This window comes from Mustela putorius, unplaced genomic scaffold, assembly GCF_011764305.1.
Source record: "Mustela putorius furo isolate JIRA1106 unplaced genomic scaffold, ASM1176430v1.1 tig00003896_pilon_pilon_pilon, whole genome shotgun sequence".
NCBI lineage: Eukaryota > Metazoa > Chordata > Mammalia > Carnivora > Mustelidae > Mustela > Mustela putorius.
The window spans coordinates 10640077-10663705 of record NW_025422045.1 but is presented as its reverse complement, the minus strand read 5'-3'; the positions used below and the strand labels follow the sequence as shown (position 1 = coordinate 10663705).

General features: G+C 40.5%; 2 protein-coding genes across 15 annotated transcripts in view; one reads left to right on the top strand and one right to left on the bottom strand.

The window, feature by feature from the left end:
- Window positions 1–3891, bottom strand: part of IQCH (IQ motif containing H) — a 191616-nt gene extending 187725 nt beyond the window's left edge. For 10 of the 11 annotated variants that reach the window (XM_045067600.1, XM_004758619.3, XM_013059473.2 and 7 more), the window contains exon 1: window positions 3613–3891. In XM_045067600.1, the coding sequence (XP_044923535.1) occupies window positions 3613–3663 (51 nt within the window). In that variant the 5' untranslated portion in view covers window positions 3664–3891. The remainder of the gene's footprint in view (window positions 1–3612) is intronic. The other variant, XM_045067602.1, reaches the window with a different exon arrangement.
- Window positions 3872–23629, top strand: part of AAGAB (alpha and gamma adaptin binding protein) — a 49707-nt gene continuing 29949 nt past the window's right edge. For all 4 annotated transcript variants that reach the window (XM_004758618.3, XM_045067610.1, XM_013059481.2 and 1 more), the window contains exons 1-4: window positions 3872–4001; window positions 21891–22081; window positions 22219–22315; window positions 22641–22730. In XM_004758618.3, the coding sequence (XP_004758675.2) occupies window positions 3929–4001; window positions 21891–22081; window positions 22219–22315; window positions 22641–22730 (451 nt within the window). In that variant the 5' untranslated portion in view covers window positions 3872–3928. The remainder of the gene's footprint in view (window positions 4002–21890; window positions 22082–22218; window positions 22316–22640; window positions 22731–23629) is intronic.

Here is a 23629-nt window from a genome sequence, read left to right as displayed (position 1 = left end):
TTTTTTTTTAAGATTTTCTTTTTTATACTGGGTTGATAGATTGAAAATGTTTGAGGAGATCATTTGCATTTTTCTATGTATAGGGGTCTGCCCGCAATACTCATCTTTAATGGTTTTTTTTCCATAATGTGAAATAATAATAGTCCTTATCGGATAGCTTTGTTGTAGAGGGTTAAATGCATTAAAATATGTACAACACTTAGAACTGTGCACAATACCCAGCAAATACTGTTCACTTTGATTATTGGGATTTTTCTTGGAAATTATATTACAGTTTATATTTTTACAATACTATCTAAGGTAGAAGGTCCAGAATTGGGCATGCATCACAGTTAACTGCAGGGGTACCCCCAGAACTCCTGATTTAATAGGTCTAGAATGAGGTCTGAGAATTTGTGTTTCTCACGAGTTCTCAGCCAGTGCTGAAGACACTGGTCCTGGGGCCAATCTTTGAGAATCACTGGTCTAAAAAGTTGTTTAATGTATCTGATTGAAACACAGGCCTGATATACCCATTTAAGGTGAAGCAGGTAGAGATTTGAAGTGCCTCTGTTTTCTGGCAACTTTGTGTGTGTGTGTATATATATATACTATATATATAAATTTATGATATATTAGTATATTAGTATAATTTATATATATCAAACATATATAAATTGATAGAAACAATTTGATTGCCTAGGCTGATAATTAAGGAAGACCACTTTGTGATAAAAAGAAATTTTTGTAGCTTTGGTAAATTGGGTCAATTTAGAGTCAGAGGTAGATCTAATTCATGTTATGTATCCTACAGAACACTTAAGCCAAGAGAGGTGAAATGACTAGCCTAAACTTATCCACCTAGAAGAATGTCATTGTCAAGGTCAGTCCTCAGTATTCTGACACCCCACAAAGTGCTTCCCTCTAGAGGTACTGCTTATTGGTAGCCTGTTTGAAGGACACAAATCATCGCCCCAGGTAGAAGTGGAATCCATGCTGTCACGGATATCAGAGATGCTCCGGACTCGGTGAGAAAGTAGGGAAAAGCTTCCTTATTTCCTTGTTATGTATAGTCTCCTTATTACCAGGGAGAATGTTCTACTGAGTCCAGACAGAGACCAGCCTCAGTAATCAGGGTAACACGCAGGCTTGCTCTCTCTACACTGCCGTCCACTTTGCCCAGAATAACCCTTTTCAGCAGATAGACGTACTGAGCAACATGGATGTGACTGTTCTTAGCTCTCCTGCTGTTTTCTAATCTAATGATGACAGACACTGACCCTGTAATGTTGTATCCTAGGCTGACCAAAGAGCTATCTCTGGATCCTACTCTGAAGTGAAAAGGCTTTTGGCTTTTCAGCCGATCCCCTTTTCTACACTATTCCAAATCACAAGGGGAGACGCCCTGGGAAAAGAATTCTCCTAAGGGAAAGCGTAAAATTAGGTGAGAGAATTCTCCCTGGATTCTGGTCTCTTTTTTAGAGATGTTCCAGGTCTGGAGAAAATAAGAGAAAACTAAGGAATAACCTAATTGTTCTTACAGTCAACACAAAGTGTACCGTGGGGGAAAACTGGCTGTTTCTGGGTAGGAGTTTCTATTAGTGTTCCAATTGTTCGGAGCCTGTAAACACGGGCCCTGCATTTAGAGGGGGTATATGTAGTAAAGAATCAGCCTTTCCCAATGAGAGTTCTGACCTTTGCCCTTGGATACTGGGAGGTGATCTCTAGGGCCCTGGAGAGTCCTGCTTGATAAGTGTCTTTGCTTGGGGGCTTTGGTCACCAGATAATTTAACAATGTGATTTATGCTGGGGGCTTTGAGCTACATGGTATCTGTTCCAACCTCTAGAGGAACTGGAGTCTAAAGGCATTAGTGTGACCTCTGGGAAGGGCTCCAGAAGAAAGGTCAGAACTTGCGCAGTGTGTGATTAAGTCCCAGTAAAAACTCTGGACATCAAAGTCTTAGGCGAGCTTCCCTAATTGGCAATATTCTGGGTATATTGTTACACACCATGGCTGGGAGGACATAAAGCCATCCATGACTCTACAGGGAGAGGATGATTGGAAGCTCCATTTGGATCCCTTTTGGATGCTGCCCTATGCATGCCTTTCCTTGGCTGGCTTTAATTTGTATCCGTTTGGTGTTATAACACTGTAATTAGAAGCATAGCACTTTCCTGAATTCTGTGTTGCTCTAGAAATTAGCCAGTGTGAAGATGGTCAGGGGCCCCCAAATTTGTAGATAGCAGGCCTGAAGTGAGCTTGACTCTGGGGACTTCTGAACTTAGTCTGGAGTAGAAACGAGGGCAGTTTTGTGGGGAATGTTCCCTCAGACTTTGCAGTTTGCTAAATTCATCTAGGATGCTAGTGGCAGATGATAACAGAATGTGAGGTAAGAAGATTTGGGTATTACTCATAATGGGGAACGCTATGAAACTGGTGAGTTTAAGGGTTTATATTTTGAAAAAGATGCATTTAAAGCAGTCTCTCCTAGATGAGAGGTAAGAGACCAACATCCTGGCAGGAAAATCCACTGCCGATCCGAGTGAGAGTCCAAATACAGTGAATTTAGGCAAATTACTTCAAGCCCTAACAAATGGAGCTAAATACCAGTTAAAAGTGATGATTTATGCAGAAATGTTTTAAAACTACCATACATAAATATGAAAGAACAAAATTTTTATGGGAAAAATATGAGTATAATTATTACAAACTGAGTTATACTGGAGAAGTTAAGACTTTTTTTTATATTTCCTCCCTTAGGTTAGAAAGCGTCATTTCCAGGAGGTGTTTTTGTTTTTGTTTTTGTTTTTTTGTGGCACATTTCTATATTCAAAACTTTATTTAACTTGCTAGGCAATCCAAGTTATCTTTAGCATATTTTTCTTTGTGTTCCCAAGCCAGGGGCTTTTAATTCATTTATTTATTTGAGATATAATCAACATATAACATTATATTTCAGGTATACAGCATAATCAATATTTGTATAAACAGCAAAAATGATCACCAGTTTAGTTAACATCCATAATCACAGTTATAATTTTTTTATGATGAGTATTTTTAAGATTAATTCTCTAAGCAACTTTCAAATTTAACAGTTCAGTGTTATTAACTACAGTCCCCATGTTGTATATTACATCCCCAAGACTTATTTGCAAGGTACTTTCAGATCCAAAAAATTTAGGTGCCTAAGAAAAGTGGTTTACCTATTTCAACTTCTCTCCAGATTTCTTATCATCTCCCCAAAGTGTCTGACTTGTATTTGCCCCATATCACGGGTTCCAATTTTTCAGAACTAACATTTTTAAAAAGGGCCTCAGTGTAAGATGGATTTTCGGAAATTAAGGTTCTGGGGTGAGGTGTATGGTTTTGGAGTTTTGCCAGAGGCAGAATGGTCGAGCTTCTGGAGCGAAACGTCAGGGGAAGGTACGGGGTGGGGGGGTGGGGCGTGTTAGGCTCGCAGCGGAGGTCTAGGTGGGCATATTTGGGAGTTCTCGGAGGGGCCGTGCCCTCTGCACGCAGGAGGCAGTCTGGGCACGATACTCCTAGAGCGTGGGCGCCAGTGGATCGGCGCGGCTGGGCCTCGCGCGGAAGTGTCTTAGCTGGGGCAGGGCCCGGAAGGGCCCGTTTCCCACCTGGATGAGGATGGTTCCGATGGGGTCGTAGTTCTCAGTCTCCTGTGCCATGGCTAGAGCGGGGGAGTACCACCTCTCCAAAGAGCTGTCTCCGAGCGCCGAAGCCCGGTGCCTGGAGCGCCCGTCCCCATGGCAACTCCACGCGCAGCCCAGCCTGTTCTACGCCGGGAGCGGAAGAGGGGGTGTGGGAGGAGTCAGAGCCGCCGGTTCCTTCCGTCGACGCGCCCTTTTCTGCGCGTCTCCCCCGCGCGCCGGCGGCCGTGGTATAGCCCAAGGCGGAAGCGGCTCTCGGACGCTACGGCTCGCGAGCGCAGTTATGGCTGCGGGCGTCCCCTGTGCGGTTGTCACCAGCTGCTCCTCCACCTTCTCCGGAGACCGGCTGGTCCAGCGTGAGTAGCGGGGCTCGTGGGCCGACGTCCAAGTCACCCCAGTCTCGGCGGGCTGCGGCCTCAGAACCGCGGTCTCCCTGTCGGCCTTTGTCGCCGCGGGCCCGGGGCTTTTCCTTCACTGCGCCGGGGCTCGCGGCTTCTCGGGTGCCGCTTCGACCCGGTGCGGGTGTCCAGGCCCCGCAGCTGCCTTCCTCTAGCTCTCACACTCATTGCTTGTCTGCCGGCCCAGCGCGCTGTTGCTTTCCTTCCGGCTTTTTCCGCAAAGTGGGACTCACCCCTGCCCCGCCCAGCCCACAGGACGTTGCGGGCTCCTTTGAGCTGAACCGAAGGGCGCCCTGGAAATTGTACCGAGTTACTCGGGTGTAAGACGCAGAAACTGGGATGCTTGTTGCCGTCCCTGCCCCCGAGGTGGAGAGTAGGTTTCCTCTTGGCTCCCTCGCTTGATGTATATGATACAACCTTGTGTCTTCCACTGCAGTTGTTGTCTGCCGTGCCTTCCTCCTGAGGCGTAGGCTTTCGGGCAGCATTAGCTTTTGGGTGTTCCTAGGCCTAGTTTGTTGGCTTCTGGACCTTCGCTGTCAAACTAAAAAAACTCTTAAAACTTACGCGTGACCAGTGTTACAGACAGCACGGGACTGGGTCCCGGGCTCAGCTCTTTGAGTAAAGGATTCTGTGAAGTTGATTGTAACCCAAGACACCTGTTTTAAGTGCATGGCTGCGAATCAGAGCAGTGACTCTCAGCTGCGTGATAGTGAGCGCACTTAACCCCCACCCTGCAGTTTTCTGATCTGTAAGATGGTGATGATGTTCACAGCCATGTGCTTAACTCAGAGGCTGGCACAGATTTGATAAATGGTAGTCATTGTTTTTAAAGCACATTATCTCTCTAACGCCCAGTGTCCTGGTCCCCTAAAAATGGGGCATATGAGCCCATCTCACAGGATTATTTGAAAGACAGGTGACATTTTGAAAGCATTTCGTAAACTGTAAAGCGTCTTGCGGCTATATATATATATTTTTTCTGTACCTGTCGAGTGACAGGCAGGACTTCCTCCAACACAAATGTTCTGTAAACTTAGTTATCACCTATGACCACTTAAAAAGTTCTTTGCCAGGGTAGAAATCTAATTATAGCACTTAGTAAATGAAGTAACTGCTCTCTGCCATTTCTTTACCCTTTAGTAGTGCTCCTTCCCGTTTAGTCCCTTTCTTTTCTTTTTAAAAGGCTGTTTCATTGTAAAAGCATTTATTTAGCATACCTAGAAAAGAGAATGTCAGCTATGGTCTCCTCACCCAAACACAAAAATACCGTTAACATTTCTATGCATTTCCTTCTAGTCTTTTTTCCCATGCTTATGTTAAAAAATTATAATTACATTTCATACATAATTTTAGCCTATTTTATATATAATTTTTATGTCTTATATATTGTTTTTACATTTTGTACATTTAAAATTTTAAATATTTTTGTTTTAAAATATATAAATTTAAACATAACATGTTTATAAAATATATAACAATTTATATAATTTATATTTTACATATAATTTTGTGTGTGTATATATGCATTTATTTATTTATTTATTGAGAGAGAGGAGATGCACATGCATAGGGCAGTGGGAGAGAGAGAATCCTAAGCAGGCTCCACACTCAGCACAGTGCCCTGAGAGTGGAGGGGCTTGATCTCACCACCCTGAGATCATGACCTGAGCTGAAATCAAGCGTCAGACTCTTAACTGACTGAGCCAGACAGGTGCCCCTGTGTATAATTTTTATCCTGATATTTTTCATTTACTATTACATAATTTATGATGTACTATGCTTTCCATCATACATTGCCTCTAGTGAACGTAAAATTTGCTCAAGATTCTTAAAATTCTCGGTGTATTTAACTTTGTAAAATAATTACATGTATTTAGATTTCCATTACTGATATATAAAGGCCTTTCAAAGCCAGTCTCAGAAATATTTGTTAAATATTCTGATGGCTATGGTACTCCGTCTGTGTACTTTAAGGATCAGAATTGGCAGACATGGTCACTTCATTGAAAGAGCTGATGACCTATAGTTGGCAAATAGTAACACTGTATTTCTTTAAAGTACATTGGCATCCTTAGGGGTAAAATTAATTCTGTAAAATAATCCACTTTTTTTTCTATATGTAAAATTCCTCTTAGCCAACTTTTGTGTTGATTAAAATTAGGTGGCCTTTCCTTTGTGATTCCATTAATGCTCTGTAGGGAAGAGATAAGAGCAGTTAGTAAAGACAGTACTTGTAAGGAGAAGGGAACTCTAACAGAGGGCTTTATCTTTTCTTCCCAGGTTTTTGATAGGGAAAGGGTGGGTAACACTAGACAGCAGTATTCACTGAGCACCGATTCTATTTTATTATAATTAAGGATTGCCTTAAATTAATCATGAATTGAGTCTAATTTTGATGTAAGATATAAAGATGACCATAATGAATGATGTTTGTCAAGTGTTCCATCGTATTAGGCCACAGTATGATTTTTGGATTGAATCTGATCTTTTGGGGGAAGGTTTGGTTTCACTTCATTCATCAGGAAGAGGAGCTTTAGAGTTTCTCCAGTTTCTTTCAACATCTCATCTGTTTTACTGCTTTTATCTAATGGGAGATATTTCATAATCAAAGAAGTTTGTTGTAAATACACGTGATATAAAAGCGAATAGGCCTCTGCTGTGGATAAAGTGCGTGCATGGATTTTCTGAAAAATTTTTTCATTGTGTCACTCAAAGGCCTTATTTTCAGTATTTTGAGTGGGTCTGACATCAGATATAAAGGACATTTCAGACTTATACTGTAGACTTTTAAAGGGGAATGAAGGCTCAGGACACTTGAGGACCTTAGGTATTAGAGCAAGTGTATGTACTCCAGGGCCTGACCTCTTTCCACCTCTAATATATGCATATGAAGATTTTACTTTCATTCCGGGAAAGTATATTCTGATATTAAGCACAGAGCTGGTCTCTGTGCCAGTTACTGCAGCTAAAATAACAAGGTACTATTCCTGCTCTTAAGAGAGAGTGTGTGCGCCACTTGTTCATATATTAAAATGTGAATACCTAAGTTTTAACATTTTAGACTACTTTCATAGAAGGAACTTTTATTTTTTATTTGTTTTAACTCCAGTATAGTTAATATACAGTATTTAGATTAGTTTCAGGTATACAGCATAGTGAATTAATGATTCTATACATTACTCAGTACTCACGAAGGTAAATGTACTCTTGGGACACCTGGATGTCTCAGTCGGTCAAGTGTCTGTCTCTTGATTTTGGCTCAGGTCATGATCACAGGGTCGTAAGATTGAGCCCTGTCTGGGGCTCAGCACGGATTCTGCTTGAGGATCTTCTCTCTCCCTCTGCTCCTCCCCCTTCTTGTGCGGAAACACTCTCTCTAAATAAATTAATAATAAATAAAATCTTAAAAAAAAATTAAGTGTACTCTTAATCCCCTTCACCTGTGTGACCCATCTCCTCACATACTTCCCCTCTAGTAACCATCTGTTCTCTGTAGTTAAGAGTATTTTTTGGTTTGTCTTTTTTCTTTGTTTCTTAAATTCCACATGTGAATGAAATCATATGGTATTTGCCTTTTTTGACTTATTTCGATGGTATTATACCCTCTAGAACCATCCATATTGTCACAAATGACAAGATTTCATTCTTTTTTTAATGGACAAATATTATTCCATTGCATATATATTCACTTCTTTATCCATTCATCTGTCAGTGCAACTTGGTCTGCTTCCATAGTTTGGCTATTATTAATAATGCTGCAATAAACAGGGTGCCTTTATCTTTCTCAATGAGCCCTTTTGTTTTCTTTCGTTAAATATCCAGTAGTGGAATTACTGAATCTTACGGTAACTCTATTTTTAATTTTTTGAGGAATCTCAATACCTTTTTTCTACTCTTGGAAGGAGCTTTAGATAGAAAAGTCCCTGGAGACTTGCTTGATGTTGTTGAGATGTGTGATGCCAACTCAGCAACTGTAAGGCACTCAGGTTCTACATCTGAACATTGGGAGCAAAATTCTTGCTTTTAGTGAAATGTGGAAATTTGGAGATCTTAAAACCATAGCAAACATTTGTGTGTATATCAGTACTCTTCTAAGACGTGTTCTTATGTCTTTTAATTTGGTTCTTATATCCCTGTGGAGTCATGAAGTCAGAATATCTCCATTTTCTAAATGAAGAAATCATGTTTTGGAAATACCAGGTGTCTTGGCCAAAGTGATCAAGTACTAAGTGTTGGAGCATATGTTCGCTTCAGGATTTGTATGCACGGAATATGTGAGTGCAATGTGTTGGAATTCCTTCGCAATCAGAACTATTTAACTTTAAGATGGTGACATTGGTGTTAGAAATGACAGAGAAGGGACGCCTGGGTGGCTCAGTTGGTTAAGCAGCTGCCTTCGGCTCAGGTCATGATCCCAGCGTCCTGGGATCGAGTCCCACATCGGGCTCCTTGCTCGGCGGGGAGCCTGCTTCTCCCTCTGCCTGCCATTCTGTCTGCCTGTGCTTGCTCTCTCCCCATCTCTCTCTCTGATAAATAAATAAATAATCTTTAAAAAAAAAAAAAAAAAAAAAAAAAAAAGAAATGACAGAGAAGATTGATCTGTAAAAGAGGGTTTTAAAGTAGGAGGTTTTAAATAGAGGGTTTTGCATTTCTACTTAGGAGGTTTGAAATCTTAATTCTGAGTGAAGAATAAATAGCTTTGTCTAGAGGACTATATTTATTTATTTACTTTTATTTTTAAGATTTTATTTATTTATTAGACAGAGATCACAAGTAGGCAGAAAAACAAGCAGAGAGAGGAGGAGGAAAGCAGGCTCCTCCCTGAGCAGAGAGCCTGATGCTGGGCTTGATTCCAGGACCCCAAGATCATGACCTGAGCCGAAAGCAGAGGCTTAACCTACTGAGCCACCCAGGCACCCCAGGACCTATATTTAAAAAGAGCATTATGTATGCCCGATAGTTTTGAACAGTATCTGGATTTTTATTTTCTCAGTTGAGTGTACTCATGGTAGAGGCATACTATATCTTAGTCACTCCTATCCAGGATTAACATTAAAAATAGAAAGTTATTCAAGATAATCTCTACCATCCCTTCTAGATATAAAATCCTATGTTACCATGTTATTTTGATGTTAGATTATATAGCACTTCTTACCTCAGGCATTCTTAATTTTTGTGTATGCATTTTTTTTGAAAACTGCCCCCCCCTTTGTAATATAATATCACATTCAGCTTGTTGACATTAATACAGTACACCAATCTTACTCAGATTTCCCCAGTTTGGCTTTTACTCATTTGTGTGTGCATATGTATTCTACACAATTTTGTCACCTGTGGTTTGTGTATCTGCCACCGCAGTCAAGATCCTGAATACCACAGAGATCCCTTGTATTGCTCTTTTATAACCATACCCACCTCTCTTCCAGGTTACGTTCCCAGTCTTTATTCCTAGCCCCTGGCAACCACTAATCTGTCCTCCCATTTCCAAAACGTTGTCATTTCAAAAATGTTACACAGTTGGAATCATAGAGTATATTACTTTGGGGGGTTGTTTTTTCTGTTTTTTGTTTATTGTTTTTCTGCTCAGCATGATTCCCTAGAGGTTCATGTATATTGTGTGTGTCAAGTCATGCCTTTTGACTGCTGAGTAGTATTCCACAGTAAGGATGTGTCACAGTTTATTTACCTGTTGAAGCACTTCCAGGCTGGTTCCAGTCTTTGGTTCCTGGTCCTGTTTTTGTATAAAGTTTTATTGGCACACAACCATGTCCATTTATTTACATTTTGTCGTAGCTACTTTGCAGAGTTGAATAATTGCACCACAGACCATATAGCCCACAGCCTAAAATATTTCCTAAAATATATCGGGCCCTTTATTGAAGTTTGACAGCCTGTGTTCTGAGCATGTGTACAAGCGTGTAGTAATCTGCTTAACTGTTAGAACATTTGAATGCTATTGTTATGATCATTCTAATCATTTTGCAAAGAAATTGCAGCATAGAGAAATTAAGTAATTTGCTCAAGGCCAAATAGCTGAGCCAGGTTTTAAAACCCAGGCAGTCAGGCTCTGGGAACTGCCTCTTAACCAGTCCTGCTCTCAATTAACTCAAGAAAGGGGAACTGAAAACAGGAAAGGCACCAGAGGGCCAGCAGCTGAGCCATGGGGGTTTTCTTTGAAGGCTGAAGGGATAATGGGATTTAGCCTGTGGTCATTTGCTTTCTTAGGAGAATAATACTTGGAACAGAGCTAAAATTTCTCACTAATTTGAATTTAGCAATTCCACATAGGACTTTCTACATTTTTCCAGGGTTTAACTAAGGCTCAGGCCTCAGGTCCTGGTCACCTGCTTCCCACAGCTCCCCTGGCAAATAGAAAATTAGCAGAGCCATTGTTTTCTTCTGCTTCTTTCCCAAGGATTTGCAGTTAAGTAGGGACCTGGTCCTAGAGAAACCTCCCTGGACTAGGGGGGATGTGAAATGGTGGCTTTTAAACAAAATGCATTTTTTCCCTCATTTTAAATGGGAAGACTTAGGCCCAGCTGAGATCTGGGTCTTTCTCTAGGATGATCAGCTATCTTGATTTTCCCAGGATTGAGGATTGATTGATTGATTTCTTTCTTTCTTTCTTTTTTTTTTAAGATTTTATTTATATGACAGAGAGAGACAGTGAGAGAGGGAACACAAGCAGGGGGAGAGGGAGAGGGAGAGGGAGGAGCAGGCTTCCCGCTGAACAGGGAGCCAGATGTGGCTGGAACCCAGGACCCTGGGATCATGACCAGAAGAGAAGGCAGACGCTTGAGCCTGCTTGAGCCACCCAGGCACCCTGAGGATTTCTTTTTAATTGAAATATAGTTGACATATATTAGTTTCAGGTGTAAGACCTTGTGATTTGACAATGATAAACATTATAAAATGCTCACCACAATAGTGTAGTTATCATCTTTCACTGCAAAAAATTATTGCAATATTACTGACTATATTCTCTCTGCTGTACTTTCTTATCCCTGTGACTTATTTTATAACTGGAAGTCTGTGCTGCTTAATCTTCACCTATTTTGCCTATTTCCCCAAACCCTTCTTTCTGGCGTCCACTGGTTTGTTCTCATATTTATGAGTATGTTTCTGTTTTTGTTGTTTTTAGATTCCATGTAGAAGTGAAATTGTATGGTATTTGTCTTTCTCTGACTAATTTCCACAAGCATAATAGCTTCTAGATCCATCCATGTTGCATTTTAAAGTTGCAGAAGACAGTCCACATTTGGAGTAGAGAATTTGACTTTTTTTGTTTGGAATTCAGATGCTCTTAACATGGAAATAGTGCTCTCTGGTCCTTAGTCCTTAAACCTGCGGAACCGCATAGCTCAATTATGTATGATGGGTAAACTAGGCTTTGAGGAATTCCATAAGCAAAGCCAGCCATCACTTATGATATTGTTTCTTTGGGGAACATTGATTTTTCTTCAAGACTGGGCGTTTGTTTCTTGCCTTATTAGAGCCCTATACTTAGAAAATGATCTTAAAGGAATTTACTAAGGAGAACATTCTTATTTCAAAGGTAGGGTCTTGCTTAGTCATTAAGCATCTGCCTTCAGCTCAGGTCATGATCTTGGGGTCCTGGGTTTGAGCCCCTCATTGGGCTCCCTGCTTAGCAGGAAGCCTGCTTCTCCCATTCCCCCTGCTTGTGTTCCCTCTTTCCCTGTGTCTCTCTCTCTGTCAAAATAAATAAAATCTTAAAAAAAAAAAGGTGGGGTCTTTTCATATGTCCAACTTAGCTGACCAACATTGTCCAGGAGGGAAGAGGATAAAAGCTTGGGTTTTTAAAAATTTACATTTTCTTTAGCTACTTTAGTATTCTGAGGGGACTTTTTTACTCTGGGAATAAGATATAATTTTTGCTTAAGCTAAGTTGTTTATTTTGTTGTGGTAGGGTATCTCTGCCTTTGATTTGATTGTATATTTCTAAGGCTTTATTTTCTTCAAAGAAAGAATGATTGGGCTAACAAGATCTTCCATGAACAGTTTAAGGTTGTCATCAGACAGTGAGTGATAACATAAGTGGCCTGACTAAAGCAGTGATTTCAACTGGTATGGGGTAGAGGATTGTTTCTAGCTATTATACTTAATATATTTTTAAATTTTCAATTAACAGTAAAAGAGGCCTTAAGATTTTTATTTTGATTAAAAGAGGGATGTTAAGTCATCAGCCTAAGGAGGAAAAAGATTAAATACAAGTTCATATTCTCTCCAGACCCAAAAGAACTTACAAAATGTGCCCATGTTATCCTTTTAGTGTGAGCATGGCATGCATGTGGGGGTGAGAGAGAGAGAGAAAGAGAGAGAGAAATCCAAGCTCCAACAAGTTGTGATTTTACAAGGTTGTTCAGCCCATAAACACTGGGGAGCCAAGATTCAGTTCTAGTTCTTTTAAATACATTAGACGTAAGTATCTTGGCAGCTAAAACTGTATGTATCCAAGGTGGAAGTAGGGATAGGAGAAATTACAGTAAAAGATTTTACTACTAACATGAGAACTTTTATGGCTTACATTAAGTGTACACTTTTTCCTTCGTGTTAGTTAGAACCTTAGTAGAGTAGAACCTTTCATAGGTTAAATAATACACCTTTATGGGTGTCCTAGTTTGTTTCCTTGTGGAGTAGAGAATTTGAATTTTTGTGTGAGCTTACTGTAGATGAGGGAATGGTCATAAGGTGTTTGCCTTTCCAACAAATGGCATTCCAATAAAGAGGGAGAGGAGTCTGAGGAGACACATGAGCAGAACAGAATTATGCATTATCCCCTGTTGCACGGAGTCATTTATGGTACAGAGAGTGTTGTACCATCCTGGACGAGTCTAGATGTATCCAGACCCAGACCTTTGCTTCTGGGCCATTCAGCTGCTTGTTTTTGTGCAGAAAAAAGTAAAAATATCTAGGAAGTGTGCAGTGGTCATTTGGTTTAAACAGCTTGTCGCCTGTGATTCCTCAACAAATAGTGGTGCTTCCTAAATAATGAAATCTGATACGGGACCATTTTTTAAAAGGTTAAGGTATGAAAATTGTTTTGAATATGTCTGGCAGGTGCTCGCTTCGGCAGCACATATACTAAAATTGAATATGTCTGGCAGAAATGATAATCTGGACATGACATTGTATTTGTGTTGGAGCCCGTGCACATAGATAACCAACCACAAACATATCTCTAATAATTACTTTACTCATCCAGAAAGCAAGACTGACAGAGCTTAAGACAAAGAGGACAGTTGTGAAACTCAGCCTGTGTCATGTTGTGGGTTCAGTAACAAATCACCTATTTAGGGTTTAATTTTCCACACTGACCTGAAGCCGATTCTGCGTGAAGATGGGGAAAAGTATTATCGTCCTTTGATCAAAATCCAAATCTGTATGCTCAGAGCAGGAAAATTTGTAATTATTTGGTAAAAAACAGCTGAACTAAGAAAATTGCCATTCTGTCTAAATTCTTCTCAGGTTGTTCAGGGGTTTTATGGGGGTGTGGGGGAAAGACTTTTTGTGACTTGAGCACTGAGTTCTACCCTTTTCCTGGCTATTTTGACTTTAAGCAAGTTAAATTTCTTCCCACAAATAAGTTGTAGTGTTTTTACCTTTGCTGTCATTGTTCTAAGTCTCTAAAACATCATGTGCCTTAGTTACCTACCTCCTCAGTAAAAAAAGGACATTATCTTTGAGCTTCCATGATTTTTTTCTTCCAGATTTTTTGGGATATCATTTAACTATCCTAAAACCCACTTAGTTTTGGTGCAGAATATTTCTGTGATTCTGGAAGGAGGACTCCTGCCTATTTGCAGTCACTTCCCACTCCCACCCCCCAGTTCTAGGCAACCACAAATGTACTTTATAGATTTGCCTTTTGTGGACATTTTATTTAAAAGGAATCCTGTAATATGTAGTCTCTCAACTTTGCCTTCTCTTAACATTTTTGAGATTCATCCGTATTACAACATATACTTCATATTCCATTGTATGGACGTACCACCCTTTATGCCTTCATCAGTTGATAGACATTAAGTTGTTTTCACTTTTTGGCTCTTAGGAGTAATGCAGGTATGGAGATCGAAAGAAACTGCTATGCTATTTTAAGAAACCACCAAAATGTTTCCCAGAGTGGCTGAACTATTTCACGTTTTCATCAGCAATGTATGGGGGTTCCAGTTTCTCCTCCTTTTCAACAGCACTTGTTACTGTATTTTTCCATTACAGCCAGTCTAGTGGGTGTGAAGCAGTATGTCACTACAGTTTTGATTTGCATTCCCCTAATGACTAATAATGTTGAGAATCATTTATGTGCATATTATCCATTCATATATCTGCTTTGGTGAAATGTCCATTCAGATCGTTTGCCCATTTTTAAGTTGTGCTTTTTTTTTGTCATCTCATTAATGAGTTGTAAGAGTACTTTATATATTCTGGATACAGGTTACATAAATAATTCAGATATGTTTTCTCCTATCTTATGACTTGTCTTTTGGTTTGTTTGATAGTATCTTTTGAAATGCAAACATTTTGAATTTTGATGAAGTCCAGCATGTCATTGTGTTCTTTTCCCATGAAACTTTGACCATGTGTTGCCCAATCATTTTACTCTTCTTGAAGGAGCTTTGAGGTCCCGGACATGGGATGTGTTAACTTTATGGTGTTCTCACATGCATCAGGCTTATTTTGAATAAAGGGGCTACAGTGTAGATGTTCCTCATTAAACTTACTCTGTTTTGGAAAATTCATCACAGACACATTTACCTTCTTTCAGAGTGAGTTAACATCTGCCGCAGATCCTGTTGTCATCCTGAGCAGACATTGATGTTTTTTTGGTGAGGTTTGAAAAATTAACATTTGAATGTGAAAAGTATTTTCATTTCATAATGGTCCTATTTAGTCTTATGTCTTCTTTTTTCCAGAAAGCCACCATTCACAAATTATTTTGAAAACATCTAAGGTTAATTGCCAAATACATTTTATGGTTAAAATAACTAAGACACTTGGGCGCCTGGGTGGCTCAGTGGGTTAAGCCGCTGCCTTCGGCTCAGGTCATGATCTCAGGGTCCTGGGATCGAGTCCCGCATCGGGCTCTCTGCTCAGCAGGGGGCCTGCTTCCCTTCCTCTCTCCTACTGTGATCTCTCTCTGTCAAATAAATAAATAAAATCTTTAAAAAAAAAAAAAAAATAAATAACTAAGACACTTGAGGCAGATTTTACCAGAGGTAGATTTTAGAAGGTTGTAATGCCTGGCTAGTTTCATCTGTGAGAAAGAATAAAACCAACTTTGCCTTCCAGAACCTGTATTGTGTTTCATAAATACAGCTAAGTCAGTTCCTCAGGTTCCACAAGATCAGGGTCGCTGAGCCTTAGCACTGTTGACATTTCGGGCCGGGTAATCCTGTGTCGTGTAGGTGCTGTCCTGGGCATCAGAGGACCCTTAGCAATATTCTTGGCCTCTGCCCACTAGATGCCAGTAGCATCTCCTAACTTGTGACAACCAGAAATGTCTCTGGATGCTGACCTGTTCCCTGCAGGGGCACGAACACCCCTCCTCCCCATAAAGAACCACAGCTTTAGATGTGTATCTAGAACTGTGATTTCAAATAAATAATAGTAACAGAATTCAAAGAAGTCCCTCTTCCATTTCCAAAGGTGAGGATTGCCCCCAGGGTTGATAAAATGGTCTTTGCATGCAGCCGGTAAAACGTAGGGGCTGGTGATTCCTCCCTGGCCCGCACAAAGCACTTCTCCATGCTCTTTCTCCCTTTCCTGCCAGCTTCTTGCTGTTCTTTTGTACAAGTTCATCTCACTGCACTGTGAGATCTTCTGAGGGTCAGCGCAGACCATGTATGTAGTATTCGTCCTGTCCCCTCCCTCCCTCACCCCCAGTTATTTTAAGATGCAGCTGTGGTGACCAATTCCAGATGGTTCCTGGGAGCAAGCAAACTTCAGGAAAAGGAGGAGGGCTGAGTGAGATTTCCTCTGCTCTGACTTCAGAATGCTCCCACTGTGATACAAAGAGCCCCAGAGTGTTAGGTGATGTGGATTTCAAGGGTGAACAGAGAGGAGGGATGTGAGAGGAAAAGGTAATTAAGTGTTGTAAGCAAAGCAGAATTGCTGCCCTCTTGTTCAGGCCCTGCTGGGTTGCCCCAACCCAGTTACTATGCCCCCAGCCGCCTAATAGTGCTCGGGCCAGCCAGCTGTCCTCAGACCACAGCACGTCCCGCAGATATGTGCCCCCCACTTCCCGGAAGCGGCCCGTTACTCCGGAATCATGGATGAGAACTTCCCTGCATTTGTTTCTGCAAGGTCCCAACCCTGAGGTTGTAGTTGGCACCTTTCAGCATCCCACAGACTGTGATGGCCCTTTCAGTTGCAGCAGTCCGATCTGCCCCTGGAACTCAGGGAATAATCTGTTCATAGTGGCTACTAAGTACTGGACAGCAGCACCCACCTTCGGGGACATTCGCATGTAATCATGGCTATAACATTGTAACAAGTTGCAACACTGCAGATGCTTAACCCCCTGAGCTACCCAGGCGCCCCTCATTATGATTTCCGAAGGTCTCTCTTTCCTTTCCTTGCTTGCTAATGAAAACTCTGGCTTCCATATTTTTGTCCTAAATCACATTTTATTCAATTCTTCTCTTTCATAATGGCTACTTTCCCCTTCAGCTGACGTCAGACTCTACTGCCTCCTATAATTTTCCTAATTGCTTTCTCTTCTGTTTTAGTCTGTGCCTTAACAATGGGAAAGAAACATTTGAGAAGGTGTATTTTGGGAAGAGAGGGGCCTGAGCAGCTTAAGGAGGTGGCGATTTCCTAATTCCACTTTCTCTTACCAGCTCCTCTCAGTGCATCTCTGACCTAGCCTCCTCCCCATAGGCAAAAACTTGACCTGAGGAGGAGGAAAGGAGCGTTCGTGAGGGGCACTCTGTGTCCGGTGCCTGCCTGTGCCTTCTCATGCACTGTTTCATTTAATATGCAAGAAGCTATTTGAGGGGTGCGTGTATGTCCACTTTTACCACTGAGGAAGTGAGACACAGAGAGGTTAGTTTGTCCTTCTCACAGAGGGCCAGCATTCAGATGCAGGTCTGTCTGAACCCAAGTCTGAGCTGTCTCTGTTTGATGGCCTTCTCTGTTGCGATTAGTACCACCAGCACAGAGTGCGGGGAGAGGAACCTTTGGTCCCCAGAAGAGTAGATCCTGTGAAGGACACTTGTTCGTGGGGTGGGAGGTCATGATACCTCGCTGTAAGGACAGCTTCAGTTCCATGAGGAAGGATAAAACCACGTGAGTACTGGTCTCCAGAAGGATCATCTTGATTCAGAGTGGCAGCTACCATTTCCCACTGGGCATAGAAAATATGATTTAATCACTAGACAACTTCTCTTCACAAAGAATGACTTGATTAGTTTGGGGAACATTAATTCAGCTGGAATCAAAAGTGTCCTTAATTCTATGACTGAGGAAGATAGGAATAAGCCAAAGTAGTATCAGTGCACTTAGTTTAGAATAGACTTGTTTTGGGAGCACCTGGCCGCCTCCGTTGGTGAAGTGGTGAAGTGGTCGTCTCTGTTGTGAGATCAGATGTTGATCTGAGTTGTGAGTTCAAGCCCCGGCTTGGGCCGTGAAGCCTACACATGCACAACACAATAGAAGGGACTTTTTTTTTTTTTTTGCCTTTTTTGTTCTAGAGTGAATAGGTGAGGGGGTAAGGTAAGGGTTGTGTGTGTGTGTGTGTGTGTGTGTGAGAGAGAGAGAGAGAGAGAGAGAGAGACTGAAAATGGATATTTTTTTGGGTTCTGGGAATTCACCTTGGAACTTAGGTTTGCTTTCCTAATTAATGATACAGAGAATATTGCCTCTTATTGACTCTGAACTAAAGAAAGCTAGCTGCCTCCTCCTCTGTGATTGCTTTCCGGTTTTACCCGCTTTGAGGGTAGCAGCATAATGACAGAGGAAGCACAGAGGGGGCCTGAGGACAGAGGAGTGGTTGGGTTGCTGAGCTGACATGCTTCCCTGGTGTGCAGCTCTCTTCAGCTCTCTTGAATCGTTCTTGTCATTCACTTGCCATGTGGGACTATCAGGGAAATAAGCTCATGGAAGAACTGAGAAGTAAATAGGAATTGCTGGATTATTGCCGGCTGTCTAACAGTTTCTCAAACAGGGAAAAAGATTTATACTTGCACTTAGAACCCGGGAAAGGTTTATACTTGCTACTGGAACTGGGTTGACATTTAACTTCTCATCTGAAAACACTACAGATTAACTATTTTAAGCTGTGAGACCAAGTCTGTGGTAACAGACTGGCAATTAATCATCTAGTATTTGTCTCTTCAAAAATGATGTATTACAGCCCCACCAGGTGGCTGCCAAAAGTGTGAGTGAGACAGGCCAACACCCGCAAGGAGGAGGGAGAAGCTGCTCTTGATTTTATTTGTGCATCATTTTGATTGCATCAAAAGTCAGCTTAGGGAAGGGCAAAGAAGGGGGAAAGAACACTGTAGGGCTTTCTAGGAAGTCTGGCAGAAAACCCCCACACAATCACTGTGACTCAACTTCGGACACATAAATACCCCAAACGCAGGCAGAATTTTTGAATGAGTTACTTGTGTTTCGGGCTCATATATTCTGGTGCCCTACTTCTGGCTGTTATTTTTAGTTTTTCTAAAAGAGCAGGGGATACTGTAGGCCCATAGGTTAGTTTTGGCTTGTGACCACTGGACGCTTGAATGTGATCTAGCTTAGATTCTAAACATCACATGCAGTAGTGTAGTAGGAAGAAATAAAACTGGTGACCTGAATTTCATTTTATGTCCTTCTCCTTTAGGCAAGTGGCTTCTTCTTCTTCTTTTTTTTTTTTTGGCCCTCAGTTTTCCCATCTGTGAAATGAGTAAATGATACTGGCTGATCTCCAGAAACTCTTAGTCATGTGCATGAGCATTTGAGCAATTTTTGTTTTAATCTGGAAAAGAATAAACGTGTTAGACGTTTGAAACCAAATAAAAAAGATGAGTGAGAAAAGCTATATTTAATGTAGACATTTACATTTTTTAAATTAAACTCTACATTATGATATTGATGACAAGAAGAATGAGACCGTTCACTCTTCTCTAGTTGTGAGATGGCACAGATGTGATAATAAAGTCCATATGCAGCCTCGCCGAAAGTATCTGATTAGACATAAAATGTTAAAAATAAAAGAATCTGATAAGTAAATTGAGCTATCAAGTTATTCTAGGCAGCACAAGGAGTATGAAAACACACACACACACACACAGCTATGAAAACACCAAAAGGTGAAGTTTGTTTTCCCAACTTATAGTTCTGTTCTCATCTAGGTTTAGAGAAAAGAGAAATTGTTTCTTTCTGTGTGTTCAGTAAATATCTTCCTCATTTGAAAATCAGACAGTATAAAATTGAAATTTTAAGGGCTCTGAATAACACACTTCGGTTTGTTGTCTTGTAGTTTATGCACTGATTAATAAAATGAACCACCCTTAATGGACCCAGATATCCTAAATTGCAGCTAGTGAGTAGATGACCGCTTCATTGACTTTATTTTTTCATGTTAGTTGAAGACAGTGATTTCAAAAAAGCATAACTGAAATTTTCTTCCAATTTTTGATGATACCACCAGTTTAGGAAATATCATGAATCGATTGTGACGATGGTAGGAATCCTCATCCCACACTCCTTGTACCTTGCCCCTTAACAAATTTTACCCTTTGTGTTTGCCCACTTAAAAAAAAAAAATAGTTAATTCGTTGTTTTAAAAAATTACCCAGGAATGAAGAAAACTGATTCCATATGGTGGCTCCTCCTACCCTTAAAAAAAATCAGCTTATACATTTTTTTGTTACTTCCCTTGGTTTAGTTTGCCTTCTTCCATATGTGCTTTTATCGGCATATTGCTATGCCACCTGCTTGAAGTTTGGAAGATTAGTTTGAATGCGGCATAGACTTTGATCTAGGAAGGTTGTTGGTTTTTTTTTTTTTTTCCCTGTGAGACATTTACATGAAAACAATCTTTGATTGTCATACTTTATCTGCTCCTCCTGCTTGTTTCCTATCTGAACTGGTCATAAGGCTCCATGAAGGACATTGCAGCAGGTTGCTATTGATTGATAATTAGTAAAAGATTACTTCAGGTAGAAATTAAGCAGCAACAACTGCTGATTTCTTAAAGAGACAAGATAAATTCAGATTTTCAAATATTGGCACAGACCTCATGATAATTTTAAAAAGTAACAATTCTGGTTGTGGTGAAAAATTTTAGAAAGTTAGTTTCACAATGCACCATATGTCAAATGCAGTCTTACATCTATTTTAAATTTAGTTTTCTATTTTAATTAAAAAAGGGGGTTTTGTTTTCAGACTTGTTCCTCCTAGTAACCACATGACGAAAGTTTACCAATGAAAAGCATGCATATGTCACATACACATTTTATATGTTATTATGCATTATTCCCAGCAGTCTTTTGGACTAAACAATTTTTCTCTATCTTTTTGTTGAGCAAAAACTATGGCAGTGGTCCACATATGTAATCTTAGCTCTGGAATTGAAAGTTTAGCTCCTAGTTTTCTGTGCCCTGCTAATTGTGAGTTTGAGGGATATTTCCTATGTTCATCTTCATTTGCATCGAAAAGGAGTGAGTGGCCATTTTGCCACATTATATTCTTATAATAATCCAGTTTCATTGGCATGTTATTTTACTTCTCTAAGCTTACTTTCCACCTCTGTGTAACACAGAGGCTGTGGGTATGGATGTGAGAGATGGGGGTTTAGGTTAGAACAATTTCTAATGTTTTCCTCTTGTGATTTTTTTATGGCATTATGGAAGCAGACTGCTTCGGTGGCTCCGGGACCTTATCTCTACTTGTTCTTCATTGACTTAGCTTTTACTACAAGAATTTCGTTAGTTCTAGCCATGTTGCACAGGGCTTTTTGAAAGATTTAGGTATATTCTAAATAATTAAATGTGCTTGTCTATTATGTATTTAAATTATGCCAAAAGTATCTTTATCAACTGGAGTTGGCTTTCAAAGAATCTGAACAAGGCTGACTTTAGTAAATGGAATTGGGGTCTTTTATCAATATCCTTTCTTTTATATCATTAGTTGAATTGACGTGTATGCATTTGGCCCAAGGAAGATGTTTAGCTTTTATTTTATTAATGGCTTAGACTTACTGCTACCTTCCTTATAACTTGCAATAAGCACAGATAGTTATAGATTCTTGAAGATTCTTGTAACCTTCCATCTCACATGAAGTCCGTAAGCTATAAAATAAATGTAAGCTGTTATTCTTCCTCTTCTACTTGCTCTTTTCTGGGTGTGTGGTTACATGATTATTTTGTCTTCTGTCTAACCTAATCACAATGGTTTTTGTGCTCTTAGAGAATAAAAGCCAATAAGTTAAATTATGTCACCATTACTTTTATAATCAAATGCTAGAGAAGAAAATGCCCTGATAAATGGGAGGGCTTTTGAAATCCGTACACAAAGAGGAGGAGGCAAAGGTACCACGTTAATCTGCTACCTTTTTTAGGTTTTTGTTTTTCAAGATTTACCCATTCATTTGAGAGAGTGACGGAGAGCGAGCAAGTAGGGGCAAAGGGAAAGAACCTTCAAGCAGACTTCTTGCTGAGTGTGGAGCCTGTTGTGGGATTTGACCCCATGACCCATGAGATCATGACCTGGGCTGAAACCGAGAGTCAGACACTCAACCAGCTGAGCCACCCAGGCATCCCAATCTGGATCTTTTTGAGAGACTTGATCAGTGTGTATCAGTGTTGCACTTCCCATGGTAACGTTGTGTCCTTTGTTTAGATATCCTTGGAACAGAAGATCTTGTTGTGGAAGCAGCTGCCGATGATGCTGTGAGGTTTTATCCCTGGACCATTGATAATAAATACTACTCAGCAGATATCAATCTGTGCGTGGTGCCGAACAAATTTCTTATCACTGCAGAGATCGCGGAGTCTGTCCAAGCATTTGTGGTGTACTTTGACAGCACACAAGTAAGATTTGGTTTGCCAGGGACCTTGAGTGAGAAATTATTTGGTACTTTCTTTATCCGCCCCCCCACTCCTTTTCCATGAGTTCTCTTACTGTCTCTTCTTCTGGTTATTTGTATGTTTGTTTTTCCTCCCTCTAGAAGTCTGGTCTTGATAGTGTCTCCTCATGGCTTCCACTGGCAGAAGCATGGTTACCTGAAGTCATGATCCTGGTTTGTGACAGAGTGTGTGAAAATGGTAAGGCATGCCAATGGGACCATGGTTGGTTCATATAATTGCTGTCCCTTGGTAAACAGAATATACTTTTGTTTTCTTAACTTAGAACAGTACATCTCCTGTGATTATATTACTTTACAAAGTATTTTTAGCTATTTCTCTTTGGAATCTTGCAATATTTACATTTTATTTTTTTAAGAACGGGCACTTGGGTTTGAGTAATCATTTTCTTTATTTTGGATGCCTTTAGGATAACACTGAGGGTAACACTGAGATTAATGGAAGCATTGCAGTGATACGCTGTTTTAAAAAAAATTTTACTTATGAAGATTCTTTTGCACATTAGGTGTAAACCGACAAAAGGCTCAAGAATGGTGTATCAAGCATGGCTTTGAATTGGTAGAACTTAGTCCAGAAGAGTTGCCCGAGGAGGATGGTAAGTATTTATGTGTCAGGAGAAACATGGCTTTGGAGATGTGAGGGAATATTTTAATGCAAGGAAGAAGAGCCATAGTGAAATTCAAAAAACATTTTTTCCTCAGCTGTTTAAAGAGATTTGTGCACAACCCACTGGTGTGGTCTTACTATTAACCAAATAATCCATATTTTGGGCTTTACCACATTGTTAGGATTTTTCAAATATTGTTTTTCTTCTAGATAAATGTAGAGGATTTCTATCTTAAATCTTAGTCATTTCCTCAGTCTCTCTTACCCTTTGTCCGCTGCCAAAAAAAGAGGGTTTGACCCATGCACTAAATAGTTAAAATTTATGTTCCTTATTTTGAATTTCTCACATCCTGAGGCTGAATTCCCAGGAACCGTAGGGGGCATGTCGGCCCTGTTTTTATGTCCTTTAGACATATGAGACTAAAAACAGTCTCAGAATGCCCCCAGCGCCAACCCCAGGGTAGCTCTCCACTTAACTGCCTCTGTGATACTTTGGACCTTACGTTTCTTCCCCCTCTCTCTTCCCTTCCTCCACTACTCTTCTCACCTTCTCTCCTTCAGCATCTACCTGTGCCAGGACCTACCAAGAGAAGACAGGTTTTGGGCCACCAAAACCTTATAGTCAAGTACAGGAGATAAACACATACATGAACAATTGAATTGCCCAATGGAATGTCATAAGTATTTAAAAATATATGGGTCCTGTGGTATTTCAGAGATGCGAGAGATTATTTCTATTTAGAAATTCCAAGACTGTCGTGGCATCATGAACTTTCACATGTCACTTGCTCCATGGGGAAGAAATGGGAAAGGCACAGGGCTTGTAGTGAGGGGACCAGTAGGGATGTGGCATTAAGATGCCAGTTGTTGCAAAAGACATTCTAAGAG